The 25,057-nt window shown below is 54.9% G+C and overlaps 1 protein-coding gene across 1 annotated transcript in view; it reads left to right on the forward strand.

The window, feature by feature from the left end:
- WWOX (WW domain containing oxidoreductase) overlaps positions 1–25,057 on the forward strand; it is a 696,817-nt gene that overhangs the window by 174,908 nt on the left and 496,852 nt on the right. The window contains exon 6 of the mRNA XM_056136201.1: positions 12,385–12,473. Within this exon, the coding sequence (XP_055992176.1) occupies positions 12,385–12,473 (89 nt within the window). The remainder of the gene's footprint in view (positions 1–12,384; positions 12,474–25,057) is intronic.

Consider the following 25,057-nt stretch of genomic DNA (forward strand, 5'->3'; position numbering starts at 1 on the left):
GGGTCTCTCCTGGCTTTGCACTCAGGAACTATTCCTGGCAGTGATCACAGGATCATACGGGATGCTGGGGGTTGAACCTGAGTTGGCAAAAGTAAATGCCCTACCCGCTGTTCTATTGTTACGGGGTCCTACCCGCCCACACAACTTTTTAAAAGTGGAAAATGAAACTGAACTCACCAAAGTTGTTTTTAGTTATTCTGAAGAAAGGACACTGAAAAAACGGTCATAGTAAAAAAACAAAACAAAACAAAACTAAAACTCCCCCTACTGACAATATCACAGAGAGATTGTTCTCGCCTCGAACATTGATGTACACACAAAGGTAGGTCTTTTCCTTTTGTTTTATTAACTTTATTTTGTTAATCCTGAACTGATTTTAGATAGCACAGCAGTAGGGCGTTTGCCTTGCAGGCAGCCCAGCTGAGCCTGGTTTGACTCCTCCACCCCTCTCGGAGAGCCCGGCAAGCTACCGACCGAGACCATCTCGCCCACACGGCAAAGCCTGGCAAGCTACTCGTGACGTATTCGAGATGCCAAACACAGTAACAGCGAGTCTCACGATGGAGGCGTTACTGGGCCCGCTCGAGGAAATCGATGAACAACGGGAGGACAGTGCTATTGAAATGAGAAATAATAGTTTCTTTCTGCTCATTTTCACAATCTGGCCAAGCAATAGACTGAGAAATGGGCATCGGTCCATAATGTTAGCTGGGAAGCCCGGCTTGGATCCTCACGGGTCTCTTTTCCCACCCAGCCTGTGTTCCCTGTTTCTAAGAACTTGCAGGAGCAGGGAGTTTTATTCTATTTTATTTTATTTTGCTCTTTTGGGTCACACCTGTCGGTGTTCCGGGATTACTCCTGGCTCTACACTCAGCAATTTACTCCTGGTGGTGCTCAGGGGACCATATGGGATGGCTGGGGATCGAACCCGGGTCAGCCGCGGGCAAGGCAAGACGCCCTCCCTGCGGTAGTAGCGCTCGACTCCAAGCAGGGAGTTTTAGCTTGCTGAGATTTCACAGGAAATCAGCCTGGGGATCCCCGGGGTGGGGGTGGGGGGCAGGAGAATGCCTCCCACCTGCCTTTGTTTCCCTCTGGACCCCCGTCCCCAACTTAGTCGACTTATTCGCAGTCCAGCTACCTGCGAGGAAGTGGGGAAAGGGACCCTGGAGGAAATCTTGGCCAGACCCGGGGGACCTCATTCAGGGCTCACAGCAGGGTGGGGTGGGGGTGAGCAGGGGGTCAGGGGTCAAGCGCTTGCAGCCAGGGGAGTGGACACCACCTGCACGCCGTCCAGGGCCGAGTGGCCGGTGGCTGGCTGGGAGGAATTCTCCCGCAGGCGCTCAGTAAATGCCTCCGTTTGCTGCTGGCCCTGGGCCCGGCCGGCTGGTGCTGCCCTCCTCCCCCCGAAGCCCCTGCTCCTCCGCCGGGGCGGGCATTCCCTCCCAGCCCTGGCCTCGCCGGCTGCCTGTGGATGTCGCTCTCTCTCCATGTGCCTCCTGCCGGGGACCCACCCGGAAGCTCCTTTTCTTTCGCGTTTGGATATCCTGATTGCATTTTAGCTTCTGGGATATTTTCTTCTTACCTGTCACAGCCATTAAATTTATTTTAATAGTTCCTCTACCCTCCCTGTAGCCACTGAAGGGGGAATTGGATATTGTCTATCAATTGGCCGGCCTGTGAGCTAAGGCTGTATCTAATTACAAGGCATTGTATCGCTTCTGATTTATTAACCATTTACGGTGCTTGGGAGCAGGTAGTGGGTTTTTTTTTTTTTTTTTTTTGTAACTCTGCTCAGCTGGGATGGAACCTTCCAGAAGGGCAAGGTTCCAGCCTATCACTGATCTTACCATTATTATTTTGTGACAGACATAATCTTGTTTTTTTTCCCCTACCCCCTGCAACAAATAAATCTTTGGGATTCCTGAAAGAAAGAAAGAAAGAAAGAAAGAAAGAAAAAGAAAAAGGAAAGAAAGAAAAGAGGAAAAAAAGAAAAAAAATTGGTTACAGTATAATAAAAATAAACCCTCGTGACTACAGCTGGCATTTATCAGGCTGTCTGTGGGTGCTTTCTCTCTCTCTAATACGAACATAATTTGTCACTTTGTAAATACATTCCAGTCTAAATCCCTGCCAGCCTCTGTTAGTGTTTGAAGGATGAATGTGCTGCCCGGGATGGTCGCGTTTGCAGGGCCGCGAGAGGGGATCTGGGGCGCGTCTCTCTGCCTCCGTCCAGGCCGTTTCAGTGTCCTCCGGGCCTGGCCTCGTCCCGCGCCCGGGCTTGGGGGAAGCCAGGAATTGGTCCTCAAAGCCGGCTGCAGCCACCTTCCGTCTCCCTTTCCTCCTCATCGCAGGAGCCGGGGGACCCGGGGGCAGCTAGACACAGGCTTCGACTCTCCCTCCTCCTGATTTATGACCCCCGGTGCTCAGGGACCCTCACGTCCCTTTCCTCACTCATTGCGGGCGGGGTGGTCCCACCCGGTGCCGCCGGGACCACCTCTGGGTGTTCCAGAGCTGTGAAGCGGAGGGCGGGGGGCTGAGGGCTCCCCACCTTCTCTCGTTCCTGCTCTGGCATTGTCGTCGTGGGGGGCTGCTGGCCTTGGGCATCCCATTCAGGCGTGTACAGCACCCCTGCCTCAGCGAGTGACTGTTCTGCCGGTGAGAGCCGGCTTCTCAGCAGAGTTTGCACCCACGCCCCGGCAGGGGTGAGGGGTGAAGGGCCTCTCTGGGGCCCAGAGGTGCCTGGTCTCTACTGGAAACATCTTCCTTGTCGTGCCCAGCCAAGGCCTGGAGGCCTCTGAAGGGTCATGCGTCATCGTCCCTTCTCTCTGCTCTGATGGGCTGGTGTTGGCCTGTTTTACTTGTCCTTACTCAGCAGTGACCGTTTGGACGGGAACAAGATTTCAAGATTTCCCTCTTCAAAGAAATGGCCCCACTAGAAGCTTTATTTTATTTTATTTTATTATTATTATTTATTTTGCTTTTCGGGTCCCACCCAGCGATGCTCAGGGATTACTCCTGACTCTGCACTCAGGAATTACTCCTGGCAGTGCTTGGGGAGGACCATATGGGATGCCGAGGATTGAGCCCAGGTCGGCCATGTTCGAGGCAAATGCCCTACCCGCTGTATTACCCCTCCAGTTCGCTAGTAGCTTTTTATTTCACAGTTTCATTGTTTTATTTGGGGGGATGGGGGGTTTGACTCCTTCCTGTGCTCCTGAGTCCCCCTGGTCCCCCCACCCACCTTTGGAGCCCACTGTTGCGTCTCCCTCCTGCCCGTTAGAGAGGGGAGTGTGCGTTTTCTTTCCATCAGTGTCTCACTGTTGTTTTCGTTTCTCTGAGATGCGGCTTCAGAGCAACAGAGCAGATCTGTCATGCCCGCCTGTCCCGGGGTCTCGATGAGGTGTGAGGTTTGAGACTTGTTAGCGTTCTGGAATCTTCAGCAGATTTTGGATACATCATTGAGGCCTGTGAAAGAGGTCTTATTATTTTTTTTCAGAGCCTAAATGCCCGAGGATTGGCCAACTTGGAAAATGCCTCGAATCCCTTATTGCATTATTTTTTTTTTTGACAAGTTTTTCTCAATACCTAGAACAGCTGCTGCGTTCACGCAGCCACAAAGGACAGGATGCGTGCAACTTTGCTGCTTGAATTCCGACAAACCCGTAGAACTGTGTTTCGCAGGAATCGGTGTTCACTCACGGTTCAGGTTCATTTGCCCATCCCTGTCTGCACACGCTGATTGCCACTGTCCGTGCTGGGCGCTGTCACGGGCTTCAGCACTGACCACGGTACAATCTCACACGCTCTAAGTCTCATCTCAGTCCTCAGAGTCCGCAAGTGATAGTTCTGAGGACGGACGGAAGCGCCCCAACTTTCTGGTCTCTTGCTCAAAAATCAGATTGCCGATAGGACCAGAGTGATAGGGTACTGGGGAGGGCATTTGCTTTGCACACTGTTGACTCGGGTTCAGTTCCCGGCACCCATAGGTCCCCTGTGCACTGCCAGGAGTAACCCCCGAGCATCACCAGGTATGACGCCGCCCCCTAAAAAAAAAAAAGTGAGGGCTGTTGAGCCCGTACTGGGTGGGGAGGGGTAAGGCAAGTGTCTTGCCTGGTTCCGTGCCTGAGACGCGTGTGGTCCCCCGGCACCTGAGGGGGCAAGTGGTGATTTGCACGGTACAGAGCCCAGAGTAAGCCCTGAGCACCCTCAGGGTGGGTCATTTTGGACCACCCCCCGTGGGGCTGAGGACTTGCTCTACGCTCAGAGTTCAAAGCCGGTGAACTCGGGGATCATGTGTAATACTAGGGATCAGTTCGGCTGCGTGCAGGGCTTGCCGCTTTACTTGCTGTACTGTCTCTCCGCCCCTGATCCCCACACTGCCTCCTTATCAATAAAGTTTTATTGGAACATAGCCATATCAGTGCAGTGGCTGGACCACAGCTGAGCAGTGTGTGTGGCTCGCAGAACCTGGAAACCTGGAGTTCTTTCCTATCTCTCTCTCTCTCTCTCTCTCTCTCCCTCTCTCTCTTTTTGAGGGGGCTTTTTGGGTCACACCCAGTGATGCTCGGGGGTTACTCCTGGCTCTGCGCTCGGGAATCACTCCTGGCGGTGCTCGGGGGACCATATGGGATGCTGGGAATCGAACCCGGGTCGGCTGAGTGCAAGGCAAAGGCCCTTCCCGCTGTGCTATCGCTCCAACCTGGTTCTTTACTGCCTGGGTCCTTCCTGCCTTATGATCTTCCTGCAAGAGCCTGTTGGCTCCCATTCCGGGGCATTTGTGTCCACTGGGAAAATAAGGTCCACCCCCCCCCCCCCCAACCCACCCCAGCCTTTGGCTGTTGCAGTGCTCGGGTTAGAATCCAGGACCTCACTCTTGCCTGATCATCGCCCACCGTAGAGCCGCACGCCCAGCCCCAGGGCCAGCACAGGTGGATACAATTCCCAGGTGGATACAATTCCCAGGTGGATACAATTCCCAGGTGGATACAATTCCCAGGTGGATACAATCCCTGTCTGTGTAGGTGGATACAATCCCGCTCTGCCGCCACCCCCACTCATGGCCCTGCCAAGCTCTTCCCGGCTTCTCTCCCGCGCCCCTCCTGCTGAAGGCCCCCCCCGCACCCCTTTTCCCGGAGCACCACACACACCCCACCTCCGGGGGGGCTTCCCTCGAGCGGCGGGTCAGGGTTCTGATGGACCGGAGAACTGTGTCGCTGTGTCGTGGCTTTAGTGACGAGAGCTGCGGGTGTCCCAGAACTATGGGTAAGGCAAGCTCTCACGGCTTTCGTGGTCCCGTGGCCTCTCGCCCCCGTGGCCTCTCAGCCTCTGCAAGAAAAGAGAAAAAGCAGCCCCGATGCCCCCGGCTCCATCAATACCCGGCCTGGGGGAGGGGAACGCGCTTTCACCAGTGTTCTCTGCCCTGCGGGTCCTTTTCTGTTTCAGCCTTGTGGATGGTGCTCAGGAGTTACTCCTGACTTAGTGCTCGGGAAACCATGCGTTGCTGGGTATTCAGCCCAGCGCCTTGCACCTACCTCTGAGCCGCGTCCCTGGCCCAGGATGAGGATGAGGATGAGGATGAGGATGAGGATGAGGATGATGATGATGACGACGACGATGACCTGTGAGGTCGGACTCAGGGCCTCACACATGCAGGGTGCACGCTGTACCTCTGAGCCAAGTCCCGCCCCTGTCTCTGTTTCCCGTCACACAGATCACTTGAAAATCCCCCACGTTGAAATTCTGCCTTTCGATGTGTGAATTCAAATTCCTTTGGTTAGTGGTGATGGAATGTTTAAGTGTGCTAATTTCTGTGATTTTTTTCTCAACCAAGTATTTTTCCTTTGATACTGCTTTTAATTCATTTTGGGGGAAAAAAAGGCTTTTGGGGGCGGGGATGAATTGTGCTCCAGTTTCTCTGTGTTTGGGGTCAGTTTTTCGGGTCACAGCCAGTAGTGCTCAGGGCTGACGCCTAGCTCTACACTCCTGGCGGTTCTCAGGGGACCCTATGGGATGACACATGGAACCCAGGTCAGCTGTATGCGCGGCTAGCATTATTTTCCAATAAGGACAAATGGCAGTCGCTTCGGGCCAGTTTTGGGGTGGTGTGGAGTGATCAAAGTTCCTCCCCACCCGAGCACCCCAGTTAAGTCCCCTCAGCGCTCTTTGTACCTCTGGGGTGAGATGTCCATCCTGCCATCCTACCCATCCATTCACCTATCATCCACCAGTACAGGGTGGCTGGGTACTTGAGGGGTTTAGTGACCGTTTGTCTCTCTCTTAGATTTCAATGACCCCACCCACTCTACACCTCTAAGCCGCTCTTACAACCAGAAGTGTCTCCAGCCATTGCCCAGCTGTTGCTGGACCTGCCTGGGGGTGGGGATGGGTGAAGGGGGGTGGGGGGAGAGGCCCCGTGGAGCCCCCCAGGACAGCTGATTCCAAAGATTATCATCTGCCCCCAAGGGTCTTTCCAGCTTCTACAGAATTTACTACACACACACACACACACACACACACACACACGCACACACACACACACACACACTCTACAGTCAACAAAACACATTTTCCTCCTGTTCCATTCCAGCCCCGCATCCATCTCTGCCCTGCCATCCCCGGGTCACTCCCAGTCCCTCGCCCGCCCCAGTGTTTCTGCTCCGAACTCCTCTGCAACCCCCTTTCAAAACCCGGGGGCTCTGATCTTTCTTTTAATCAGCGACTTCCCCAAAGTTAGAAGCTTCCGGGGCTTGGACCAGCTTGGTGAGGAAGGCGGCCGCCCAAGAAGGCGAAGCCTAGCGCTGTTTCTGTCGGGAATATAATTAGACGGGGAATTAGCTGATGTCCACTGTCCTGCCTTTTAAGCAGCTCCTTTGATGTTTTCGGTACTTAACAGGAGATCGAGGGGCTGTTTATTAAGAGTCTTCAACTGTGTGTAAAGCCAGAGCCGTCAAAAGTAATGGTGTCTGCGGAAGGGTTCTTTATCATATGAATTTACCTTGAGCCATCTATTATTTATTTCAGACTATTTTATATGCCATTATAATAAATATTATGACAGAGAAAGCTTTTACGCTTCAACTTATTGTACTACTCTTGCCCGCGATCCTTCAGGAAAATGTAACTACGCTTTACCTATAGTTAACGTAAATCATCACTTACATTAGAATGAAAAATTCACCATAAAAAAAAAAGACCCTTTCTTCCATTGCGAGGCCTAAATGCACAATCATGTTGACGGCGAAAGTCCTGGACCACCCGCTGTCCCCCTTAAACTGTCCTCTGCAAAGTGAATCCATTGTGGACAGGGAAATGGGACCATTTTTGAACATTCTCACTCTCTTGTTAGTTTCTGACAAGATAAGCAGTCATTTTTCTTTTATTCTTTTTTTAGTTTTTATCCAGGGTGCAAAGTATGACCAATTACTGTCTAAAGCGTTTTTAATAGTTTTGCTTTCGGTAGCCTGTATCTCACAGACCAGATTCAAGGAAGCTGTTGCCTGTGCCTTTTCTTCTTGAATCGGCCTCACGATTACATAAAAATATTCTTGGTGCTGTTATCCTAAGAATTGACTTCCGGCCACACCTGACAGAAGTTATTAAGTCAGTGAGCAAGGAGTTGTCTCGATTTTCGTGACTGGGGTGGGTGCTTGGGGGGTGAGTGTAAGGATGAGGGGGAGGGCAAGGCCAGGGTGGGGTTTGTTTTCCTCTGGAGGGCGCCCGGGAGTGCAGGTTGGTGCCTGAGGAGGTCCTGCCTGGGCCCTACCCTCCAGGGAGTGTTGATTTGGTTCGTTCTCCAGAAATGCAGACTCTTCTCTAGAGCACAGTTTATTGGTCGAATCCTGTGACTCTGTACACTGTAGCACTGTCCTCCTGTTGGTCATCGATTTGCTTGAGCACGCACCAGGCACGTCTCCATTGTGAGACTTGTTGTTACTGTGTTTGGCATATCGAATTCGTCATGGGGAGCTTGCCAGACTCTGCCATATGGGTGGGACACTTTCGGTAGCTTGCTGGGCTCTCCAAGACGGACGGAGGAATCGAACCTGGGTCGGCCGCATGCAAGGCAAACGCCCTACTCGCTGTGCTATCGCGCCAGCCTGTGACAATGTAGATAGGTACAAATGCATGGGGTGACTCAGGAGCCTTAAAATACTCCCCGCTTTTCCCTAGGGACCCTCTCCGAAAGGGGCCCACCAAGCTGTCCTCTGGGCTGGGCTCAAGCTAGACACCTCCGCCTTTCTCCAACCCGCTCGCCCCTCCCAGTGGCTTGCAGTGCTTCTTTGGGTTGTTGGACCAAGAGGTTGATGTCAGTGTCATCTCCCTGTGCTCTTCCCGGCGAGGGCAGTGCCACCCACCGCCACCGTGAACGCCCCTTCAGTAATCCTGCAGAGATGAGCGTTGTGAACCTCACTGTGCCGGTATTGATGAATTATTAATCCGGTGGCATTATGTCCGCATCGTCGTTAGGTGACTAATGCCGTGTCAGTACCACGCGCCGCGCCACTGTCTCCGGCTGTTGTAAATGTGACAAGTCCCATTTAAGGTTTCAGAACATACAGTCGGGCCCCGAGAGTAGGGAGAGTGGAAGGGTGAGCGACATCTGCATAATGCAATTAAGGCCCATTGGATTAGAATTTGCAGGATGCCATTAGCAATAAGGTCTGAATGTAGATTATTGCTTGGGCAACATTTTCTCTCCCGGCCATCAGCTTCTCTTGTAAATTCTAAATGTGCAAAATAAATATGATATAAAATAGACACAGATAAGGATCTATAAGGCCTCATTCCTTTCCGGTTGCTTCTTGTTCTCCCCGGAAGCCTGAGGGGGGGGGGATTCACCACAGGGGGGCGCTGCGGAGCCACCATGGCTCGTGGGGAAACTGACTACTCTGTCTTCAGACTTTCCGCCTCTGTTTCCTAATCTGTAGAATGGGGCGGGGGTGGGGGGGGAATGATGTATCCCTCAAAATGTTTTTGTTTTTTAATAAGAATAAATGTCAGGGGCTGGAGCGATAACGCAGCAGGTAGGGCGTTTGCCTTGCACGCGGCCCGGCCCGGGTTCGATTCCCAGCATCCCATATGGGTTCCCGAGCACCTCCAGGAGTAATTGCTGAGTGCATGGGCCAGAAGTAACCCCTCTGCATCGCTGGATGTGACCCAAAAAGCAAAACAAAAAAAAAAGTTAAATAAAATCAAGAATAAATGTCAGGGCTGGAGAGAGAGCACATGTTTGATGTTTGATCCCTGGCACCACATACGGTTCTCCGAGTCCCAGCAGGAGTCATCCCTGACCTCAGAACCAGGAGGAAGCACTGAACGTAACTGGATGCGGCCCCAAACCAAAAACAATGGGAAAAAATATAAAAAACCAAACCAAACAAAAAACCCAGTGTCAAGCATAGCATAAGATACTCAGTTAATTTCGTAGCAAACATTTGTGCCCTTTGGTATCACTAGATATGTGAGCTTTCGTTTAAAGGAAAACCCCAAGTGAACTTCAATGGAAGAGAGGGGTAGGCTGGTTCCATCAGCACGTTCAGGTGACAAATCACTAGATCCTGTTCCCCAGGAGTGCAAATCTCACAGCTTCGGAGGCACGTCGGGCCCCTACAGCGGAGCGAGACTTTCCTTGGATAGGTAGGAAACCAGACTCCTTGGCGAACCTCACACATCCGGTTTCCCTCCTCACGCATCCGGTTTCCTCCTCACACATCCGGTTTCCTCCTCACACATCTGGTTTCCTCATCAAACAACTGGTTTCCTCCTCACATACCAGGTTTCCTCTTCACACATCTGGGTTTCCTTCCTCACACATCCTGTTTCCTCCTCACACATCTAAGTTTCCTTCTCACACATCCGGGTTTCCTCCTCACACATCTGGGTTTCCTCCTTACACATCCAGGTTTCCCCCTCACACATCTGGGTTTCCTCCTCACGCATCCTGTTTCCCTCCTTGTACATCTGGGAGACGGGAGACAAGGCCACACCAGACATGGTTGCTTGTGACTCGTGACTGTTCTTCATTATCTGTTTGTTTCTCTTCCTGGGCTCCTCCATGGTGCCTTCTGGAAGCTTGAGCCACCCCCAGGGCTGAGTGTCACCGAAAGGCCTGTTGTCCCTGCCAGGTGGATCCTTTGAGCTTGCACCTGCAACCCGCCGTGTTCTCGTCCCCTCTGTAGAGGCGGGGCCAGGACAGGTGATGGGGGCTCTGTCTGCTTGGCCCTTTGGGTCACCCTATGTGCAGGACCCCGACCTGGGGCGGGCAGGAAGCAAGATGCTCAGAGACCGGGGCCAAGGGTGCGCCCCTCTGAGCCACGTCCTGGAGGATGGAGGGTCCTGCTGGTGCATCACAGGAAGTGCTTTGGGCCCCGTCCCACTGGCCACACTCTGGGGGATGTGAAGCTGAAACTTCCTCCTCCCTCCCTCCCTCCCTCCTTCCCTCCCTCCCTCCCTCCCTCCCTCCCTCCCTCCCTCCCTCCCTCCCTCCCTCCATTCATCTTTCTCTCTCTGCTCTCTCCCTCTCTGTCTCTCTGTCTCTGTCTCTCTCTTCCTCTCCTCTCCCTCCCCCATCTCCCACCTCTTTCCCTCTCTTGCCCCCCCCTCTCCCACACACACACACTAACTGTTTTCTTGGTGGCCATGGGGTGACCATTCTGTGTCTCGAGTGGGCTGAGGGGCCACGTGAACAGAGGTCACCCCCAGAGACGTCCCCGTCAATGACACGAGCCCATGTGGCACTCTGGTCTCAGCACTTGGGTGGCAGCCTTGCCCCTGGCTGGCTCCAGTTATGTCCTGGCTCAGCACCTGTCAGGCTTCACTGCTGGGAGCAATGGCCCAGGGTTTCCGGGTGTCGCCCGGGACACTCCCGAGAGCTGATGGCTGGTGTGAAGTCAGCACTAGCTGCAGTGAAATGAGGCGCAGGGGTCACTCCACAGGTGCGTTTGGCTCCGTTCCCCGACTCCCCCTTGCAGGGACGGCCTCACACTTCTACCCAGCAGCGCCACTCACCCCTCCTGCACGCCTTCCCTGGTGATCTCTCAGCCGTTGCCTTCCTGCTCAGAGCCGTTTCTGGAACGTGGCTGAGTCTGTGGGTCGGAAGGGCAGCCTTCTGCTCCTGAATATGCAGGCGTGTGTACACAGGTGTGATTACACACATGCTCTCTCTCTCTCTCTCTCTCTCTCTCACACACACACACACACACACACACACACACACACACACTGCATTCACAAGCTGCCTTTTCCTTTCTCTGTGTTTCCTGGGCTGAGCAGCTAACAGGCAGGAACCTGACTTGAACCTTGTACACGGACTTCAATCAGCATCGCGGGAGCCTGGGGACCTTAGCTGGCGGCTGTGCCGTGGGAGTCCCACGGGTGCTGTGGCCACCCTCCCTGTGACCCCTCTGTCACCCCCCCCCCCCGCCCCCGGCCTGCTCTCACTCCCCTCCACAGCTCCCTCAGCTCTGGGCTGTGTCCCGCAGCTGCCCGTGCCTGTGTGGGCGCCACGGGACAGAGAGGCGAGCCGTGTGGCCATGTGACCCGGCCGCCGTTTCCCTTGGGATAAATGTCTCAGCGTGGGGTGCATGTGCGCGTGGGGGGGTCACCATCCCGCCGCGTTCTTTCTGTTTCCAGCGGTAAATCTGCGTATCCCTCGCACCTCTGCGTAGACTGCGTGTCTCTTGGGGTTTCCGAGTGGGGCTGGCCGGATGCCGCGCTCTTTCTGGATCCACGAGTGGTTCCGGAAGGTGCTGAGTAGAGTGAGCATCAAGTAGGCGGGTGGGGCTCACGCTTCCCCTGCAGGTCCACACCTCCCCTTCCGCCCCACCCTGCGCACAGCCTGGCCTCACCCCTGGGGCGGGGAGGCCCATTCTCCCTCCATCCTCCGTGGACCAGTCCACGCGGGGCGCCAGCTCCTCGCGCCTCTGCCACCCTCACCCAGGCCCGGGGCTGTCGGTACTCGCCAGCTTGTGCCGCTGGTCAGCCTCGGGGGTGCGGTGGCGGCCAGCAGCCACCCACCCCACCCACCTGCCCCTCAGCATGGCCCGTCAGCGTCCTCCAGGCCCAGCTCTGGGCCACTTTGGAGATCAGGATGCGAGGGGCCTTGCTCCGACAGACCCCCATTGGGAGGAGGTCCTGGCAGAGGGGTGCGAGCCCCCCGCAGCCCCCCCCGCAGCCCGTGGGCTTCGCAGAGGCCACCCCGCGGCCGCCCCAAACTTGGCAGCCCAAAGCCCCGCTCCTCCGTGCGTTGCCGTGATTTATACTCTCCGCAGGCGCCTAATATTAAACAGGGGGATTCCAGCATGTTCCGTAACACATTTGCCGTAACTCGAGCCCGCGAGCCCCGCTGGCCGTCACTCATCGTCTCTCCCGACTTTCTCTCCGCAGCACAAGGCCAAGGTGGACGCCATGACCCTGGACCTCGCCCAGCTCTGCAGCGTGCAGCGCTTCGCGGAGGAGTTCAAGGCCAAGCATGTGTGAGTGTGTGGGGGGGGGGGGGGCTCCTGGGCTGGGGGAGGGGGGCAGAGCGCCCAGCCCGTCTCCTGCCGTGCGCGCGAGTCAGACAGCCCACACAGGCCCCGCAGCGCACCTGGGCTCCGTCACCGCACCTGGGCTCTGTCCCGACAACTGGCCCAGAAGCTCCTGGTCAGAATGCGGGAGGCTGAGCCCGAGGGAGAAATTCCACCTGGAATGGCGGATGTGGCATGGCTCCAGGGGTTCTGGAAGCACCGTGCCTTTGTCCTCCTCCTCCTCCTCTTCCTCCTCCTCCTCCTCCTCCTCCTCTTCCTCCTCCTCCTCCTCCTCCTCTTCCTCCTCCTCCTGTTCCTCCTCTTCCTCTTCCTCCTCTTCCTCCTCCTCTTTCTCTTCCTCCCTTCTTCCTCCTCTTCCTCTTCTTCCCTTCCTCCTCCTCCTCCTCTTCCTTCTCCTCTTCCTCCTCTTCCTCCTCCTCCTCCCTTCTTCCTCCTTTTCCTCCACTTCCTCCTCCTCCTCTTCCTCCTCCTCTTCTTCCTCCTCGTCCTCTTCTTCCTCCTCCTCGTCCCTTCTTCCTCCTTTTCCTCCTCTTCCTCCTCCTCCTCCCATTCTTCCTCCTCCTCCTCTTCCTCCTCTTCCTTTTTCTCCTTCTCCTCCTCCTCTTCTTCCTCCTCCCCTTCTCTTCCTCCTCCCCCTTCTCTTCCTCCCCCTACTCCTCCCCTTCTTCTTCCTCTTCTTCCTTTCCTCCTCCTCCTCCCCTTCCTCCTCCCCCTCTTCCTCTTCCTTTTCCTCTTCTTCCTCCTCTTCCTCCTCCTACTCCCTTCCTCTTCTTCTCCCACCTCTTCCTCCTCCATCTCCCCTTCCTCCTCCTCTTCCTCCTTCTCCTTCCCCCTCCCCTCCCCCTCCTCCCCTCCTGCTCCTCACCTGGAGGCTCACCCCTGGCTGGTGCCGGGAGGGCGGCCACATGTGACCTGTCCATCCCGCACGCAGCCCCACTTCGGCTCGGGGAGTGCGGCCGTCCGGTCCCGGGTGGGTTGCAGAGGGGCCATGCTCATTTCCAGGCCGAGCTCTGGTTACCTCGTGTTTATTTTCACGCTTTGCCTCCTGGGGAGGGCCGGTGGCTGGTTTCTCATTTAACACGGAGGTTTCGTGTTGGTGGAACAATGGCTCGACTTTCCCCTCCCCTGCACCCCGGCTCTGCAGCGAGGGTGGCGTGAGCCGGGCAGGAGCGCCGGCCGAGGACAGATGGGCCTGGGGACACTGAGGAGAGAATGCAAGAGAGTCGTGCACTGGCACAGATCTGCTCCTGGTGTGGGGCTCACGGCCTGCGGGTGAGGGGTGCCCGGGGGTGTGTGAAACCCAGTGGCCAGAGGAGCCGCTGCCTGGTTGGCGGGCCCTGAGGTGTCCAGCCCAGGCTGGACCTGGCCCCCGGCCGCCGTTTGTGCTGCGGGCCCTTGGGGTTGTGGACCTCTTGGCCCTTTAGCGGGACCAGGAGCCTGATGTGGTGCCCGTGGGGTCTGCGGGGGTGGGGGGGGCAGTGCAGGCAGCAGCCCCTGCCTGAGCTCCCAGAGACGCCGGTCGGGGCCCAGCCTCAGCTTTGAAGGTGACTCTCGCCTCTGCCCTCAGCGTTTCTTCAATGGTTTGTTCACTTGAGACTCTTTGCCGGGGCGTCGGCTGCAGCAATTCCAACACACAGCTGGCGGTCCCCGGAGACCAGCTCAGCCCAGCCCAGCCAGGCTGCAACTTGCTGCCGTAGACCCGGTGCCCTGGTGTCTGCTGGGGTTGTGGCTCGCCGTGGGTCACTGCGGTATCCGCAGTGTCCTGGGAACACTCGGCAGCGGGACAGGTGGGGCTAGCAGCCGCTTCTGACCCAGCCCTGAGCCGAGTGGAGGAGAGCGAGTGCGTAACCTACAGCGCCCAGTCTTTTTTTTTTTTTCATTTTTTATAATTTTTTTAAATTGAATCACCGTGAGGGGAGTTACAAAGCTTTCGGGTCTAAGTCTCGGTCATACAATGAAACACCCGTACCTTCACCAGTGCCCATTCTCCACCACCAAAAACCCCAGTATACCCCCATCCCACACCCTTTCCCTACCTGTGGGGCAGATGATTTCCACATTAGTCTCTCTCTACTTTGAATACATTCAATATTTCGACACCAGACCCACCATTATTATTTGGGATTTTACCCCAACACTTGGATCTGCCAAAAAGGCAACAGTAGACAATTTGTTTTCTATTGCTGGTTATGAATAACATATGATGTCACACGGCTGCAGTAGTAGCCACGCGATTTTGAAATTCCGAAATTTTAGCAATTAAGTCTGGAGGGATTTCTGCCAAAACCTGCTGGGTTCCGAGATTTGTTCCTGAGTCTCTGGGATCATAGCCCTTAACCAGCTTGATCAGGAGCCAGAGAGGCCGTTGGCGGGCAGCTACTCAGGGTCTCTTTGGGGCAGGGAGAAAAGGGTCAGCTCCACCCCCATCCCGTGAGGCCCCAGGTGTCTTGTCACTGTGGGCCCAAACCTGACTGTCCAATGGCCTCTGGAGGATGGCAGCCACAGAGCCACCAAGAGGGAGCAGGCGGAGGGACAGTACCCTTTCCCCCCTGGGATGGCCCGGCGGCAGTAACCTACTGCAGGGTTTCCGACGCATTTCTGCCAGAAGCCGATGGGTTTTGAGATTCGTTTCTGAGTCTCTGGGATCATGGCTTTTAAGCAGCTTGATCAGGAGGCAGAGAGGCCGTTCATGGGCAGCGACTCGGGGTCTTTTTGGAACGGGGAGGAAAGGGCCGGCTCCCCCCGCATCCTGTAGGGCCCAGCGTGTCTCGTCACTGTGGGCCCGAATCTGACTGTCCAGTGGCCTCTGGAGGATGGCGGCACCAGGCAACCAGGGGGAACAGGCCAAGGCACAAAACCTACTCCCATCTGGGGTGGCCCAGCGCCAGTAACCTTCTGCAGGGACCAGACACATTTCTGCCAAAAGCCACTGGGTTTCGAGATTTGTTTCTGAGTCTCTGGGATCATGACAGTTAAGCAACTTGATCAGGAGCCAAAGAGGCTTTTTGTGGGCAGTGCAGTGCCCATTCTTAACACGACTGTTGGTGGTTAACCTTGAAGCCGTTGATATGTCATCAACCCCCAGTGCCCTGAGTGATCGCCAAGGTCTAACTGCTCACAATCCCACCCAGACCCCCAAGCCTCGTCTGGAGAAAGCTGCTTGTCCCTCCCGCCCCGTCCTAGACGCTAGCAGCTTTGAATTCCCCTTTCCCCTCCACGCCCCCCTTTCTCTGCCTCCCGAGAGTCCCCCGTCCTGACAGCCCTGGGCAGTTCCATGGGGGGCGGGGAGGTCCCTGCAGTCTCTCCCTGATGGACGATGATGGCCCTCCATGGGGGCCTGGCAGGGGTGCGGTGGGGGCCATCGCCGCCCGTCTTTCCCGTTGGTGTTTCTTCATGTGAGAAACATGTGACAGGCGCCCGGCCAGCTGTCAGCGTGGAGTCTCCCTCTCGGAGAGAGGGCTGCAGCGGGGAGCGGCCCTCCCAGTCCACGCCGGGCGGGCAGGTGTCCCACACCCTGAGCCTTTGTGGAGCCCGCGAGCACACCCCAAGATTGAGCAGATGGCCCGCCCCGCACCCTGGCTTGTGTGCGTGTGGTGTGTATGTGTTGTGCGTAGTGTATGTGTGGTGTGGTGTGTGTGTGTCTGTGGTGTCCATGGTGTGCGCATGGTATATGTGTTGTGTGTGATATATATGGTGCGTGTTTTGTGCACTGTGTATGGCAGGTGTATTGTGTGCGGTGTGTACCGTGTGCTATGAACACATGGTGTGTATTTACAATGTGCGTGGGTATGTTATGTGTGCGTGTGTGTGGTGTGTGTGGTGTGTCTCTTATGTGTGTATAGTATGGGTTATGTGGGTGGTGTCTGTGCTGTGGATGACGTGTGTCTTGTGTGTGGATGGCATGTGTAATGAGTTGTGTGTGGTATGTGTGTTGTGTGTATGGTATGTGCAGTGAATGCATGGTACGTGTGTGATGTGGGTGCTGTGGGTGGTATGTGTGATGTGTGTTGTGTGGTATGTATATGTGATATGTGTGTGTTGTGTGATTGGTATGTGCATCGTGAGTGTACTGTGTGCAGTCCGTGTGTGCTGTGGGTAGTATTGTGATGTGCACTGTATGTTTATTGTGTGTGTGATGTGTGTGTGGTGTGTGTATTGTGTGTGCTACGGGGGAAGTTTTGTGATGTGTATAGTATGCACATCTTGTGTCCCGTGTGGTATGCGCGTTGTGTGTTGCTGTGGGTGGTATTGTGATGTGTATTGTGTGTGTGCTGTGTGAGGTGCTTGTGTCTGTGGATTGTGTGTGCTATGGTGTGTGTGTGCGTTTCCATCCCCGGGGGGAGGCCGCTTGTTGAGTGAAGAAGCTGGTGTAGCCGCTGCAGGGCCACCGGGAACAGGCGGGGGGGGGCCTCTTCGGGCGGGTCACCTCCCCGAGAAAGACGTGGGACCCGGGTGGTCCATGAGCGTGTACTGATCACACACACACATGCAGGCACACACATGCACACGCACGCACACACACGCACACACAAATACACACATGCACACATTCACACACACATACACGCATGCACACACATACACACACACACCCCAGGTTTCTCTGTTGTGGCTGGTGGCATCAGTTCCCCAGCACAGCAACTGGGAGATCCAGAATTTGAACCCGTCTGAGTCCAAAAGTCCCGAAGGGTGAGGCTCAGGCCTCAGCCTCATTTCTTAGCATCTGTTCGGTGCGCTTTTCCGATGCCTCCAGAATTTCGAGCCAGGGAACATGGCCTCTGTCCCTCTTTCTCGCTGTTTACCTTAGGATTTGAATAAAAGCCGTGCATTGTACTTTAAATTTGAGGTTGACTTCATCAAATTGTTGGTGGTTTTGGTGTTCTCAGGAGCTCCTGGGATTTTTGATCGCTGTTATCATGGGTCTATAGAACCACTGGGGGCTGACGTTTATCTAGATCTTTTCGTGTCATCCGTATTTTGTGGCATTCAAGTATGTCTTTTAAATTTATTTATTTTTTTTATTGAGTCACCATGAGTCACAATGCTCCAGAGCTGTTCATGGTCGGGTGTCAGTCATGCAGTGTTCCAGAACCATCCCTTCGCCCGTGCCCACTCCTCTGCACCACCCGAGTTTCTCTCTTGCCCCCAGCCTGCCGCTCTACAGTCACTTTGCGTTTGTTTTTTTTTTTGTTTTTTTTTTTCCCTACACGTGGTGGTGCGCAGAGATAGTTCCTGGCTCTGCACTCAGGAACCAGTCCTGGAGGGCCTGGGGAATCACATGGGATGCCGGGGATTGAACCCGGGCTGCTGTGTGCCGGGTCAGCGCCTCCTCTGTCCTACCTCCGGGCCTGTGGAAGGCAGTTTCTCCTTTCTTCATTCTTTTTAGACCCTGCAAGGTTTACAGTGTCATTACCGACAGCGTCTTTGCACTTTAAGCTCTAGGTTTTCCTTTCTTTCTTTTTCCCCTTGGTGCGGAGGCGTTGGGGGGAGACAGAGGCACGCAGTGAGTGTTCAGCGGCCGTCAGAGACGCGGCAGAGCAGGCGTCCTTCGTGGCTCCTTCTTGGACGCCTTCGTCTCATGCCGCCTTGAGCCTGTCCTTTGTCTCCCGAGTTTCCTGTGCCAAGTTCCCGACTTTGGAAGCCCGAGCGTAGAAGTTCCCGCTGACCGTTTGGCAAGCTCTTGTCGCCGTCGGTGCTGCGGGGGTGGCCACCAAGTCGAGGACACAACCTCCTGACTTGCAGAGCCCATTTCCCTGGATCCGGGCATGCCTGACCCCTTCCTGCCCGCCCCGCTCCCCTCCGTCTTCTGGGTGGTCAGCCCAGCACCCCCGAGCCGCCTCCAGACGCCCGGCCCAGCCTTCCCAGGGGGCGCTGACTGGCCAGCGTTGCCTCAGGTTGAATTATTTTGGGCCATTACTGGAAAGTTCCAAACCAGAGCCTGTGGTGAGTCCCCACCAAACCGAGTCTTGAAGGGTATTTGTTTCAACTGCTGTCTTGGAGCGCCGCCAGAGCCCGAGCTGCGGCTGGCAGGACTCGGGAAGGGAGGGGAGGGGGCGGGAGTCGGGCCCTGCAGTGGGGGGGTGCGGGGGGCGGGGGGCGTTTCAGACCGACAGGGGGGCTTTTCTGCCCCGGGCTTTGAGATAAGTCTGCAGTCTGTGGGGTCTATGCCCATTTTCATCCCCGGCTGAAAAAGTTCACATCTGAACAGTGCTTCAGATGGTTTAAGATACGTGTGTGTGTGTGTGTGTGCGCGTGTATGTGCGCATGTATGTGCGTGCACGTGTACCTGTGTGTGCATGTTCATGTGCGTGCGTGCGTGCGTGTGTGTGTCCTTTGTATGTTCTCTCTCTTTTCATAAAGTGCCTTCAGGTTTGAGTTCCAAAAGCCACGGAAATGAAAAGTCTTGCTTTTTTCATCTTAAAAATTGACAGTGGTTGCCGATCGTGGAACCTCATTGCTGGGTCCAGTTACCTGACAGTCAGCTCCTGTAGTGCTGACCAGAGTTTTAGTTCACCTGCAAAGCCGATAGTTCTAGAACCTTTGTTTTGATCACGGATTTCCATTTTCTTCTCAGCTTTCTGTGTCAAGCATAAGGAAACCAGGCTTGTCTCATTTAGAAAGTAGCTTAGAACAGTGCTGTTCTTTCTTTAAAAAATAGAAACTATATATATATTTTTTTTTCTTTTTAAACACTGGAAGAGGGAATGCAATCTTTGAGTTATTTATTTTCACCATTTATTAACTCCCCAACTTAAATCAGCTAATGCCAGATACGATAGTCTTGCCAGATTTTGCTGTGTCCAGCCCTTCTGTCAAAGTGGGTGGGCTGTCACTTATAAATTCCAAATTTTGAGGGATAAATTGCTCTGAAGATGGATGTGTAAATTATAGCTTCATCTTTCTCCCCAGCCCAGCAGTGCTGTAACCCGCAGGTCTGCTTTCCCCTCTGCTCACCATGAGAAACCCGTTTCTGGTTTGCCCACAGCAGGGCACGTTGCTCTGCTTCCTGTGCAGTGAGAGAACGTGGAAGGAGAAGGGAAAGAGAGGCAGCTCGCTCCCTGGGTCTTCATTATGGCTTTTTAAGGAAAAAGAAAAAGTCTCAGGCATTGACAGATGTACCTTGTACCCCGCCTCTCTCAGCCCCCAGCACCTCTGTACATTTTCTATCTTAAGCTATTAAAAAAAAAAAGAAAGAAAAAAAAAAAGGTCTCGTGAAATAGTCCTATCTCGGGAGTGCCAGGCAAGGACATTGCAAGAAGACTGAATAAGTGGAATTTTCACCTTCTGGAACTTTGGACACCACATCTTTTCATGCAATTCCAAAAGATAGATTTTATAATGCCCTTTCCTATTAAGCAAAAGGTGCTAACTTGGAATGAGTCCACAGCCCGATGCAGAGGTCAGAGACGTCTTCTGTATAAAGGAAGAGAAAAAAGGTTTTAGCCGTTTCCGGTCCTGGCTTCTCCATCGGGAATAAGCTCGACCCCAGAAGCCCGAGAAATCGCCCCTGCCACAGTGTTTAAGTCGGGCAGCAGGATGGGTTCCAATAAAACTTTATTTATAAAAGTTGGCCCGAGGGCCATCATGTCTCTCCCATTCCGGCTCGGTAGAGAGTGCACAAATTTGGGGCAATCAATTGACCTGGGACGTAAATCTGAGCTCTATTTTTTTTGCTCACTGTGTGTCCTTGAGCAAGACAGAAGGTGTCAGGGCCTTGTGTACAGGAGAGGGAGTAGCTGTAACGTCTCCTGCCCTGCGAACTGAGAAACCGTCTCCATCCCGATCTCCGTGCAGGGTGGCAGGGTGGGGCGGTGGGACGGGGAGTGTCAAAGCCACAGGCAGCGTGCGAGGAAAGTCAGAAGGGCGTCCCTGCCGGGGAGGGCCAGGAGTTGGGAGCACAGAGGAATGAGTCCCAGAGGTTTCCTTCTTATTCAGACATGGCTGAGAGCTAGGCACTTGCTTCCTGTCCCCCCTGGGCTGGGGGGAACGGTGGAGAGGACCAGGACCAGACACAGGCAGAAATCCCCGTCTAGGGGCACTTGCCAAGGCTTCCCGGGCTGCCCCTTACTCTCTGAGGGGCGTTTCTTTGTACCCCAAACCCCTGCTCTTTGTTCGCTTTGGGGGTTGGTATTGGGCCTATACCCAGTGGTTCTTGGGAAGCTACTCTCTGCTTTGTGTTTGAGAGTTTCTTCACGGGGTACAAGGGATGGGGGCATGTGGGGCACCTGAGATCAAACTCAGGGTACCACGGAGATAAAGCTTGCCCCCCCCAGCCCTCAGAGCTCTTTCCTGGCCCCTGGGTTCATTCCCTGGCCCCCACCTTGAACTATGATTGTGCCAGTTCCCGGGCTAGATACTGGAATGAAACCCGCCATCTCCTCAGGTCCTCTGGGTCTCCCCTCACTCTTATAGTCATCAGGATGATGGATTAAAAAAAAAAAACTGTACCAGGGGCTGGAGTGATAACACAGCGGGATAGGGAGTTTCCCTTGCATGAGGTCGACCTGGGTTTGATTCCCAGCATCCCATATGGAATCCCCGGGCACTCCCAGGAGTGGTTCCTGAGTGTATGAGCCAAGAGTAACCCCTGAGTATCACTGGGTATGACCCCAAAAAAAGTTAAAATAAAGACTACCTGTTAGTTACTTTTAGGGCTGGAGCGATAGCACAGCAGGTAGGCCGTTTGCCTTGCACGCGGCCGACACAGCCAACTTGAGTTCGATTCCTCCACCCCTCTCGGAGAGCCTGGCAAGCTGCCGAGAGTATCTCGCCCACACAGCAAAGCCTGGCAAGCTACCCGTGACGTCTTCAATATGCCAAACACAGTAACAAGTCTTACAATGTTACTGGGCCCGTTTGAGCAAATCGATGAACAACGGGAGGACAGTGACAGTTACCTTTAAAAACAGCTGAGATGGGGGGTGGGGGGGACCCAAAAATAAGAATTTTATTTTTATAAACTAGCCTGTATCACTGTATCACTGTCACCCTGTCGTTCACCGATTTCTTCGAGCAGGCACCAGTAACGTCTCCTTCGTCCTAGCCCTGAGATTTTAGAAAGTGCCGCATTCGGAGCTCATTCAGGGTCCGGAGAATGAGACCCATCATTGTTACTGGTTTTTGGCATATTGAATACGCCACGGGGAGTTTGCCAGACTCTGCCGTGTGGGCAGGATAAACTAGCCTAGGTGAAAACAAAGAATCATTTGCTTCCACAGGGGCATTTTTTTTACAACTCAACTTATCAGCTATGGGGTCGGAAAGCTGATATAGAGGGCAGGGTGCTTGCCTTGCCTGTAGCTGACCTTGGTTCAGATCCCCAGCACCACGTCCGGTCCCCCAAATACTGCCAGGGGTCACTCCTGAGCACCCAACCAGGACCAGCCCTCAGAACGCTGCTGGAGATAGCCCCAAAGTAAAGAAAAAGCAAAAGCAAAAAAATTTATAGATCAGTGAGCCTTTTCGCCAGCACTTAAAAAGCCACCCCTGCGAAGGAACATTTGAAAACGTGTTTGAATCTACCCACAGCCATGTTTGCAAAATAAACAGTTTTGATTTCCCGACAGAATTCGAGGTTCAGCCATCGGTATCGTGTTTCATGAAATCAAAGTGGTGTATGTTAATTGAAAACACATGGACAAACAAAACAACAAAACGAAAGCAAAGGCTCTGCTTCCGGGAAGGATGGGAGCCCCGTTTGGGAGCACGGAGACTGTCTCCCTGCACCCAAGGCCCTTCCAGTGCGCAGCCCGCCCGCCTTTGACTCCCGCCGACTCATTTCATTTTGTTGCTGGTATTCCATAAAATCCGCTTTAAGGCTGAAGTAGGGCAAGCGCCAGGAAAGTTGTCTGGAAAGAATCAAACCGATGCATATTCGCTTTGTAAATCTTTTGCCTTTTGCGAACCAGATGGTTTACAGGGGGACCTCTCAGCCGGTGATGATAACATCTGGAGCTGAGCGTGGAATGAGAGGTTGTAATGCAGGAGCACCCGCTGATAACGCCGCAATGACCTGGCATGGCTGGGTGCCAATAAAGCTTTATTTATAAAAGCCAGTGCGTTTGATTTGGGATCTGCCTTCGGGGCTGGACAGTGTTCCAGTTACCCTCTGCCCCCGACCAGATATGCCTCCCCGTGTCTCACCTCTACCCAGGGTAGGCTCAGTTCTGGAGACAGGTTCTCTGGCCTCACGGCCTTCAGCCTCCCTTTGCTTTTCCTCTCCTGTGTGTTTCTGTCCCACGCAGGATGGATCATTCTACATCTGTCTCCCTCCTGGCCTGACTGTAGTCGGCGTGATCCTCGTGGCAGCACGGGACATGGTGTTGTCCTTTCTCACGGCTGTGTCGTATTCCACCAAGCCTGTATGCCCCGGCTCCATTGTCCGGCCATCTGCTCTGAGACCCATGGCCTAAGGACTCACCGTTATTTTAGCCAAAGTACTGACGTTCCCTTCTTGGAGTCACTGCTCACTTGGCCGCTCTAGCCAGGGCATTGCCAGGGTAGACACCGCCCTCGTGACCGACTGGCCTGGCCTGTGCTGGACAGTGGATGGGGACCCGGCACTTCTGTGCCTTGCTCTGAAACCACCCACGTAGCCCCCGACTCAGCAGATCGGGGCCCTTGGGGCTGCCAACGGCCCCCTCCACAGAGCGTTCTTGGTTTCTGGGAGGCTGAGAAACAGGACTTTGGTGCCTGTGGTTCGGAATGATGTTTCCCAGCTGGCCCCGTGACCCCAGCGTGGTTTCGCGTCTCTTACCGTGGTCCTGTCAGAGTTCGACTTTTCCGTCACTGACATGTTTGGAAGTTGGGCTGAAACCACACGGCAATCACACTAATAGCATGCAACCCGCCTTCTCCCCCGCCACCCGCCCCCACCACCCCCTGCGCACACCACCTCCTCCGCCACCGCCGGCAAATTGTTGGGAAACTCATTCTAGTTGGCCGCAAAACTTGAACGTTCGCGAGGATCCAGGGCACAGCGGTGGCTGGCATCTTCCGAACACCCCGCAGGAGGGCCGGGTTTTCCGTGGGATTGTTTGGCACGCGGCCTCTGAGACAGTGGCGGAGTCTTTCTTTTCTTTTGTGAGACCCTGCTCGGGGCCTTGGTGTCCAGAACCCCTTGGCTGCCCTATCCCCCCTCCACGAGCCGTTTACTGTTCTAGCTGCCGAAACCCCCAGGACCCCTGCACGGGGCTCCTCACTAAGAAAGATGATTGGAACTGACCTGGCACAGTAACTGGCACCCGAGAGTAACAGGGAAGAGAGAAGTTTCTGATGGTCTCAGGGGAGCCAGGATGACTACCTTGACAGATGACAACAGCACGACCTAATGTTGCTTAGCTGACTGTCTCCTGCCTAAGGGCACCGCGGTGATGGGTCCGGGGGTGGGGGTGTCTCTGTTTTCCTGATTAGACCCACTGGCTTCTCCGGCTCGGTTATGTGTGTGATCAGCTTGGGATGTTTCTCCTTGGTTGGTTCTAGGGCCACCCGGCAGAGCTCGGGGCTTACTCCAGCTCTGCACTCAGGGATCGCTCTGGGTGGGCTCTGGGGGCTAGGCAGGATGTCCAGTGTCCAGCCTGGGCTAGACACCTGCAAGGCAAGCGCCCTGCCTGCTGTCCTGTCCCCGTAGCCCCACGCACCTCTTTGGGGATCGCATTTTCGTGGGACCCGTTCTTCAGGGTTTCTGGATCCTATGAACTGCCTTTAATTCGGCTGGGGGGTGAAGTCAAATTACCCTCCGGCAAAGCTTCCTGCAGCCTTCTTGAGGGGGCTACCCCTTGGTCCGATTTCAGGCATGTTGTCCAGATGGTGTGAAGCTAGTGTGCCCGTGACGGGGGGGGGGGGGGGGGGGTGGGAGGGGGGGGGGGTGAGATTTCTGGCTGCTGAGTCGTCAGGGCCCTTTCTTTGGTAGCCCTGGTACCCTGTCAGGCACCGGAGCCCATTGTCTGGAGAACGGCAGGCGCAGGTCTTGAAGCAGGGCTGGCTGGGGAGAATCTGGGTGCCGTGGAGCAGATAGCAGGACGATGGTGAGGCCCAGGGGGAGGGTGGGGAGGCCCGGTGGAAGGATGGGGAGGCCCAGTGCCCGGGGGCAGGACAGGAGGCCGCAGCTCTCAGTCCTGCACCGTCTGCCAGGCTCAGGCCTTGTCTCCCACAGTGGGCTCCTGGGTCTCTCCCACTCTGGCGCTGGGGACCCCGCTCGTGTTTCTGGGGCTCCTTCAGCTTCTCCACCTCTGACACTTCACACAGACCTGCGTCCCCTGCCCCCAGCCCCATCAGAGAGAGAACGGAATAGGGAGCTCAGAGGAGACCCAGGTGGGTCCTTCTGCAACCCTGAGGCCCCCAAGGATTTCAGACCCCCCCCCCCCGGGTTCTTTGGGAAGAGGCTCTTCCTGTATTCTGGTCCTTCCTCCTGAGGGGGGGGGTGTCTTCATGGAGTTGGTGTCCAGCTGCTTCTGCAGTTGGAAGGGGGGTCCTGCTCAGCTCAGCCCCTGCCCCGGCACTAGTTCCGCCCCCACCCCACGCCCGTGTGT

Source organism: Sorex fumeus, unplaced genomic scaffold (genome assembly GCF_029834395.1).
Source record: "Sorex fumeus unplaced genomic scaffold, SorFum_2.1 ptg000122l, whole genome shotgun sequence".
In the NCBI taxonomy this organism is placed as follows: domain Eukaryota; kingdom Metazoa; phylum Chordata; class Mammalia; order Eulipotyphla; family Soricidae; genus Sorex; species Sorex fumeus.